The sequence below is a fragment of the Kryptolebias marmoratus genome, linkage group LG22 (assembly GCF_001649575.2).
Source record: "Kryptolebias marmoratus isolate JLee-2015 linkage group LG22, ASM164957v2, whole genome shotgun sequence".
Taxonomy (NCBI): Eukaryota; Metazoa; Chordata; class Actinopteri; order Cyprinodontiformes; family Rivulidae; genus Kryptolebias; species Kryptolebias marmoratus.
Window position 1 is genome coordinate 11,278,964 of NC_051451.1, and position 9,182 is coordinate 11,288,145.

Here is a 9,182-nt window from a genome sequence, read left to right on the forward strand (position 1 = left end):
ATATATATATATATATATATATATATATATATATGTATTTAAAGAGGTTCCTGTAGTTGAAGCCAAGTCTGCTTTAATTTTTTCTAATTATCTTTTTAATCATTTTCTGTCTGCTGGTGCTTCCCTATTTTACTTTTTGACACATATAAGGTAAATATGTCTTCTTTCTGTTTGGACAAGTTCTACAACTGGTGGTAATCACATCAGCGAGCCACTTTAAGAGTTAACATATCAGGCTGGTTTATAAGAGGTATAACAGTCATAAATTTTATCATAACTTCATTGTAGCAACACGTATGAAAGGAAAAATGAAAAACACAGTTGTCTTTGTCTGTAGCCATATACATAATATATATGCACTTTTTTTTAACCACACGTTTCACAAATTTCAAGATATTTCACAACAACAGCACCAAAGAGCTTTAGATTGATTTCTCAAACCCCACTAATACATTCATTCATTCATTTCCAAATATACTAATAATCTATTAATTACAAAGGTAAATAATTTACAATAAAATAACAACTTTAAGGTACAATTCAGTATTTCATACAATAATACCATTCATTCTCCTCGTTTGCCTAAACCTGCTGTGAAGGCTGTGGGTTTAGATTGTTTTTTTGTTTTGTTTTTTAAAAAAAAAAGGCAATTCTATTTTCTCATCAATTGAAAACCCTGTTGCTTCAGTGTTTTTGTCCAATTAAGTTGCTTACTAATGCTGAGGTTTTGTTTTTTTTTTCTTTTCTTTTCTTTATATTTTTGTCCCTTAGCAGTTATTTTGTAGTGCCAGCACGCAAAAAGAAAACGTAAAAAAAAAAAAAAAAACACAAAAAGAAAAAAGAAAAAACAAACAAACAAAAAAAAATCTAAGCAAAAAACCAAAACACCCAATTCCAAATTTCGGAGAACTCACGGTGGTATTGAAAGCTCAGACAAAAAGAAGATGAAAAAACAAACAACAACAAAAAAACAAAATAAAATAAAATAAAATGAACTCCAGGTACTGCATCTTGAAGACAGAAATACCACAAAGTGAAGATTTTGTTAAAAATCCTCACCAAACCATAAAGCAAACAACACCGAACAATTCAACTATCAAAATGGATGACAAGACTTAATTTTTTTTGTACTTTTTTTTTTTTTTCCTAGCTTGTGTTTTAGGTTTGGTCCGAACTGAAACCGATTTACACAAAGATCGTGTTTGCAAGCTGAGGTTGGGTGAAGCACCTGCCGATGCAAATGATGGCGTTCACACGTCGAAAGCACTGGGGTCTGAAGCTGCTATCGGCCTTGCGGCGACCTTCACACAGAGGCACTTTTTTTTCTCCTCCTCCATCAAGAAATCAGCCTTCCCCGCTCATTCAGAACGCTGCGCTCTACGTTTTAAACATGCTGATTTGTCTGATTGGAATCCCACAAACTGACGCTCCGGTGTTTTACATCTACTCACTGCAGTGACGCGCATTTTACCCAACACAATCAACAGATAAAACACAGTTCAGTAAAGGGACCATCACTTTAAAATTCCTGCCACCAGGCCGAGACTTTCCTGCTGTACACGGTGTAGCACTGCCTCTGCAGCGGTGGAGCTTCTTTGTTTTATAGCAGCATGTAGTGTTTTTTATTTTTTTTCTCGTTTTTTAAAACACAAAGTCTGACAAAACCCCTCTCAACACCGCCGTCATCATTTGTCTTTCTAATTCTTTGTTATAAAAGTCCTGTGGTAACATTTTGTGCAAAATCCATCCACCACCACTCTATGTGTTAGATAGGCTTGTGATGGCCTTTGTTTTCTTCCTCGTTCAAGGCGCCAGATGTGCAGGAATATGTAAGCTGTTACAGAACGTGACACCAACAGATGACAGACACTTGGCAAAACCAAACAAAGACAGTAACAACAAAGAAAACAACTAAAATGCATCCAGAGGCAACAGGAATCCCGTATTAGAAATAAAAAAAAAAAAAACACAATCATTCCAAAACTTTCTTGTCCATGGATTCTTTGCCATTGGTCCGTGAGTAAGGCTCGAAGGCAGAGGAGCTCAGGTAACGTGCAGAAAGTTCCTGCAGGTTGCCGGCCAGCGAGCCAGCCATGGAGAGAGGGTTGGACGAAATACGGGTGGCAACGCCGCTGAGTATGGACGGCATGGGGAAGCTGAAAAGGCCGTGAGCAGCTGGGGAGCTCTGCAGGCCCCCCACAGTCCCTGAGCTGGTGACGGCGGGTAGCGGAGGGCTGCCGCCCGCTGTGCCGCCGCTGCCTCCGCTGTTGCTGCCGTTGCTGGCCATGGCCATGGAGGGAGGGCGCAGGGCAGTGCCCAGAGTGCCCCCGCCACAGTGCGGCAGGAGGCCTGGCAGGCCCGGAGGCGTCAGCAGCCGCCCCTGCTCCAGAAGTCTGAGGACGCTACAGGTCGCTGCTGTTTCCGAAACCACTGAACGCAACTCAGAGTCCTTCCCTTGGTCCTTCTTCTGCTTGGTGCGGCGGTTCTGAAACCAGACTTTAACCTGGAGAATAAAGCAAGAAAGAACCCTCAGAAGACTGCATTTGTTTGACACTAGTTTGCATATTTGCGTCACAAACGGCACACATTTTAGGTGCAATATCAACAAGAGGCTCTAAACATTCATTTTCATCCTGCTGCAGAGAATAACTGTGCAATCTGATCATCTCAGTACAGAGAGATAATTGGACCATGAAGTCCATGACAGTTTGTCTTTACAGATTAGGATGATGGCTCTTTGCAAACACTTTTGTTGGCAAATTAAAAACAGAACTGTCTGTCTTTCTCCCACCAATCACAACACGCCCCTTCAAACACTCGCTAATGTATGGTAGCTATATATGGAGGGGCGTTTACACAAACACACACACACACACACACACACACACACCAGATAATGACTGTAGGCAACGAAAGATCACAACATGCAGTGATTCCATTTGGTCACAGAGAGAGAGGACCCATTGGGATAACAAAGAGAAAGTTAATTCAATCAAAACTTGCTTAAAGATAGCCTCTCACACGTTAACCTCCTCTCCACTCCATCAGCCTCACGCACAACAAAAGATTCATGCATCATTTGAGATCCAAACGGTCCATCAGCTGTAGAGGAGAAAAACTCCCACAGAACTGTCACTGACAAACATGGACAAAATTTGTGTTGGTAGTTGAATTTGGTACATATATATATATATATATATATATATATATATAAATTTGCTTTATTTAGAGCCAAAATTATAGGTGCAGAATTTGATTAAGATTAAGATATCTCTTTTTACTTTATTATAAACTATTTAAATCGAACATCTGAAAAGAAAAAGTAACTCATTTTAATCTAAAAGTTGTCACAGTTTTGACTACCTTCACTGTCATGAAACATCTCTTAACAATTATTCTAAAAAAATATCTTGAAAATAACACCTGAGGAACTGAAAATGTAAAAACATCCTATTGCATTTTAAACTTGTTTCATTAATCATTAAATAAAATAAGTCTAATAAAACACCAGATTTATTAGGCTCCGTTTAATTAACCTGATATGACCATAATTCTTCTGTCAAAATGGAAGCAAATTTTTTTCGTGAGTCATACACACCTGAAGGGTTTCATATGAAGCAAAACTATTCATGTGCTGAAGCCTCCTGCTGCAAGTCCAATCACATTAAAATATATTTCTCTCTTTTCTTTTTTTTCCCCCCACTTGGTCGGTTAACTCTTCACAGGCTGTCAAAAACTATCTCGTCAAGACAGAGCTCCATCCGTTCGCAGCTTAAAACCGGCTCAGAAGGAACGTCTTGTTCACTTAAAAGGTAAAATTCACAGGGCAAAGGAAGAACCCAGGTGCAGCCGGTAGTTCAGACTAAAATGTTTAAGTGTGCCCGGCAAATGGCTGTCATTTCTTAATGTAACAACCTCTTAGTGGCAGAGAACAAAACGCTAATTTCAGCACATCGTCATTAAAGGCATTTCATCAGGACGAGGAGCAGACAGTGGAAGAGAGACCTGGTTCTGTCCCGACTAAAGAGGGAGCAAAGGTTCCTGTTTTTATATTACCTTTTGTGAGCAAAATAACATTTTTCACACTCAAACCCTGTTAGGAATTGATGTGTGTGTGAGGAGTGGTGGTGGGGGGTGAAGGCAACCGCTAAATGGAAAAACAGAAATGTTAAAAAAGCGAAAAGTTAGAGCAAATAGTGCTGAGTTCATACTGTTAATGACGTGTTTGTTGTCGCTCGTCGTTTTGTGAGAATTGGCTGACCCCTCGAAGACCTTCTCCCGAGGTCAGCCTCCTTCAGCCGCGCTGAAAGCCACAACACATTAACACCAAAGACCAAGCCAACGCCGGCTATTACGCCGAGATTAGCTGCTCTAGCACGACTGGTGAAGTTGTGTTTTGTTTCTTTTTTTTTAAAGTGAAGTAAAATATGTGAATAATAAATTATTTTCAAAAACGGAAAGTCGCTTTAAAGCAGCAGGAGGTGGCAGAGAGAGAGAAAGAGACCGGACCATTTGTTGCAGATTGTCGTGGTGAATACGGAGGACAGACGCAGCGTGACAAATGTCAGGTTACACACTGCTGAACGTGCTGCTGGACTCACATGGACCGGGAACTTTTTCACGCCGTTTGCATCAGCCAGCAACGACCGACACAAATAAGTTAACACCGAGTTCCTTTTAGAAAAAAAAATAAGCCCATTTTAAACAGATGCATCCTATAAAAGAAATGAAGCAAAGCATCACCGAATTCATTATACCAAATTCAAATAAGTGAGCTCGAAATTTTGAACGATTTATTTAATTTTTATTGTAAAACTGGTATCCCTTTTATGTTTCTCTGTAAAAGATAAAATTCTTATTTTCCTCACTGGTACAAGCTGTAATTAATATAGTGAATTTTTAAGTTCAGTGAACAAAAGAGTGAGTGAACGTTTAAAACACTCAACCCTCCAGAATTATTTTGGTGTTATTTAAGATAAATTTATTATTATTATCTTCCTGTCTGACAAAGCAGGTGGTCCTAAAGGATTGTAACATGATTATCTCAAGGATTCTTGTTTTTGGTACAACCAAAACCCACAAAGGGGGCAAAAAAATATGTGTTTATCGTAGTGAATAATTCTCTTTTCAGTTTTTTGTTTTGTTTTTTTTGCATAAAAAAAAAAAAAATCTACTTTACAACAAAAGCATTGGAGTCGGATCCAAGAGGTACCTGAGTCTCAGACAGGTTGAGCTGACGGGCCAGTTCTGTCCGCTCCCTCCCGACTACATACTGGCACCTCTGAAACTCCATCTCTAAGCGGTAGAGCTGCTCTGCGGTGAAGGACGTGCGGGTTCGCTTGGGTCTGTCCAAATCCAAACCCTTCGGCAAAATGATCTCTCGGATCGAACCTTTAGCATCTGCAGCAAGGAGCAATTTCAATGAACAATCAGAACTCAGAAAACAACATGTTCCAAAGAACATACAAGCTATTATTATTATTATTATTATTATAGAAACTCTGGCTGGTGGTGTTGATAATTTTGTTAAATTATGTGTAGCATGATGGTGTTTAAGGTAAGAAAAAAATTAATACAGATTAACACGACTGACAGAACCTCAACAGAACTTGCATTGTAGCAATACAGGGAAATCAGATTAAAGGTGTGCATACCTTTAATAGCTAAACTGATATTGATCTGTATTGTAAAGGTGTTGCAGGGAGTTTGCAATGACATTTTTATGAAAGCAATAAAATTAACCCTGCAAAATTACCACCAGCACTTTATAGTCAAGCTGCTGTTATAATGAACTTTATCCATATTATCCTTGTGCTGCTGCAAGAACCTAAACTTGTATCTCCTTTGTTTTTATTTTAAAATCACACATATATAAAAAAAAGCTAAAGGTTTATTGAAGTTGTGTTTGCATACACACTTAGTGCTTAAAGACAGTTACAACAATATTCTGTCATACACTTAATATAAAACGTTTCTGGCTATTGAAAATATATAAACTGCTACATTTTTTCTTCAGTTGAAATATTATTGATGTTAACGTTTATCTCTAAAAATTAAATGCAGTAGACTCTGTGCAAAGTCTGAACTTGTTACATTTATTTTCCTTATGACAGAATGTAAAATAATCACAATTAATTACCAACACGTAAAACTAAATATTTCACTATTTGAATATTTTCTATTTTCACAATTAAATAGTTAGCATACTGATCATTAGCTTTAAAAGTCTGAGATGTGTTGAAAACAACATTTCTTTAAAAAATAAAAAATGGGCAATTTTTAAAAAAATTTTTAAACAGGTAACCTTTTTTTCAATTTTTTTTTTTTTTTTGGTGCTGCTATTTTTTAAAAAAGTAATTCATATAATAATTTTTATTAAAAATATTATTTTACAAAATTAATTTTCTTTTATTGTATTTGCATTAATTCATTGCATTAAAGCATCATGTTTATTTACAGCTTTTTGATTTTTTTTTTTTAAAGGTTAAAAAACAAGTAAATCTAACATTTGTTCAGATTAAACTGTTAGAGCTCTGAACTCGGACATTAAAAGTTCTTAAGAGAGGAAAAAAAGGCTGAAGCTTCACCTCGGACAAGGATCCTCCGGCAGTAGTCTGGGTCCCCCGCGCTCCCCCTGTTCTTCTCGCAGTTCTCGATGGTCCCAGAAGAGGAAAAGGAGTCCTGCTGTTCCTTAAGGAAGCTTTTCGACAAGCTGCCCTGGGAATCTTTGCCGTCCTTCCCCTCCTTTATTCCGTTCTTCAGCACCATCGCTTCTGTTTCTTGGTTGTACCTGACCTCCATGCTCAGTTTATCCTCTCAGATCTGCGGCTCTGCCGCCTCTGTTTTCCCTTTTGTCAGGTGAAAGAAAAGGAGATTACAGAGAATGCGGTGCTGGGGATTGTCTGAACGGTGTAAGTTTTAGTTTCAAAACAGCACCTTTCAACAAACCAGTCAGCTACCTAATGTTCGCTAAAATACTTTGTCACCCGACCACGGAGCCTTATTGTCACTGACCAAACTCCCTTGCCCAATGATCATGGACTTCTCAGTGAAACTCAACAATAATTCAATGACCCCCCTTTCCTCGTTACATAGACATCGTGCTGATAGATGATCTCCAAATAATCATAGCCATGGATGCGCACTCGCTGTTTCAACTGATTACGGTAATTTGCTGCCTCCACATTTGCGTAACCTCATGAATATACTAAATTGTTTGTGGAAATAGATCAGGTCTTGATAGAGGGGTTTGCTCGTCCCGTCCCTCTCAGTTTGCCTGCTCTCAGCCCATGGAATCAAGGCAAATGATTGGTCTTGTCTTGCAACCAAGCCTTCCTGCACGCACACAATCACAGAGGTATGAGTCTTCCAGAGCCGAAAAAAAGTTCCCAGGTGCCTTATTCCTCCATCTGCAGGATGCAGGCAGACATTTTCCCCCTGACTTTAAGCAGCGCACCTGATTGTCGCAGCATGTCAGCGAACTTTGATCCTGTTTTTCCTTTTGGCAATCAGCGGAACTCTGCAATGTGCAGATCTCACCACTATGCTATTGGAGGAACTGGGAGAGAGCCAGAGGAGGAGAGAGAGAGAGAGAGAGGAAGCGGGAGAGAGATAAGTGAAAAGGATAACTAACAAATCCTCATCGAGCAAAATTTATGAAGGCAATGACAACCCAGCTTGTTTCAGCACAGCGGTAACGCTGGAGTCCCCAGTAGCAGGAATTCTGTTAAAGTTTCCTCTTTTCCCCATTTATCGTCTTGTGTTCAGTCAGAAAGCAACACGGCGAGGTCCTGAATGTTAACGTCTCCACTTCACTAGTTTAACAATTGCACCCCAGAAGCTATGCTCAGCTCTCATAATCTTAACCTGCATATTTTAAAAAGACAAAAAAGGGGGAGGAGGGGGGGAAGCAAAACTTGTCATTAGTGCTTAGGCTGTCTACACTCTCTAGCTCACACGCATACCCCTGGAATGGCCCCTGCCTCTCTCCACCACTCGCCCTCCAGCCCACTAAACCACCCACCCACCCAACCACCAACTCTTAGCTATTTTCATTGTCAGTGCAACAATATCTCTGAACACAGCAGTGGCCAGTAATCCAATAAGACCATTGATTAGGCCACAATGATTCAATTCAAACCGGTGGCCTAGTGCAAGGAACAGTCTCTGGCCCTTCTTGTCACCTTAGCTAGCCAGAAGCCCTCTTCAAGCTGCACCCCTCCTTGAGTGCCATTCATGCCTTTATGGGAAACGGAGAGGAAAAGGAGTGAAAGATGGCAATTATCTAATTGGACTATTAACAAACAAATCTGCAGTGTGGCTGCCCGGCAGCAGTCTCGAGGTGGGTTTAAGGGCTGCATGTTGGACTAACTTTATTCACTCCGTGTTTGGGGGGCTGCTGTGTGGAGTGGGACAGCGTCCATTGTTTGAGGAAGGTAAAAAGGAGGCTAAAAAGGGAGCGACTAAAGAGAACCCAGGCTTCGCAAGCTGTGGTGCAGGGCTGCAGCCTGGGAAATAGATTGAGGTTGCAGCGTCTTTGCCTCTCAGAGGCGCACAATGATAAGGAGGAGAAAAGACTCTGCATCCACAAAATATTGCATGTTTTTGGTACATGCAAGAAATGTGCTCAACAGTGGAATTGTTTTTAAGTATTATTTACACAGAAAACAATGCATCAGAAATAATGGGATTTATTTTCTTTTTGTTCTATTTCTTGCAGTGTAATGTAAGATTTGTGGATAAAAGCTTCTATTTGTAAGCGTCCTGAAAGCGCTGAGACCTAAGCATACTGTAAATAACAATCCATTAGTCACACTGTCTGAATTTTTACTCCACAGTGTTTGTGTCTGAAAAGGCACATTCATGTTTAAAAGCAGTGCAAAGGCAACCAGATCACCTGATAAACCCTATGGTCTGCTACATTATTGAGCTACGACATCTGCCGCCGATAACACAATAAAATAAAACTATTTACAATAATACTATATATGAATAAGAACAGAATTTATAGCCCATTTCATTTCTTTCATCTCGCAATTATTGTCAACATCTGCAAATGCTAACATCGCTGCAGATTATTTTTAGTTCTACTAACGCCAACAACTGAAACAGGCTTCAAATCAGCACAGAAGTAAAGGGAAAAGGTGCTGTATTTGCTCCTGAAACTAGAAGCCAATATGTTG

At 39.6% G+C, this 9,182-nt stretch overlaps 1 protein-coding gene across 1 annotated transcript; it reads right to left on the reverse strand.

Moving 5' to 3' along the window:
• Positions 1–135: 135 nt before the first annotated feature.
• On the reverse strand, positions 136–7,526 carry vax1 (ventral anterior homeobox 1). Its single transcript, XM_017421655.2, has 3 exons — positions 6,588–7,526; positions 5,213–5,400; positions 136–2,503 (listed from the first exon to the last, which is right to left on the reverse strand). Exons 1-3 carry the CDS (start codon positions 6,799–6,801, stop codon positions 1,973–1,975), a joined length of 933 nt encoding a protein of 310 aa, XP_017277144.1. The 5' UTR covers positions 6,802–7,526; the 3' UTR covers positions 136–1,972.
• Positions 7,527–9,182: the final 1,656 nt, after the last annotated feature.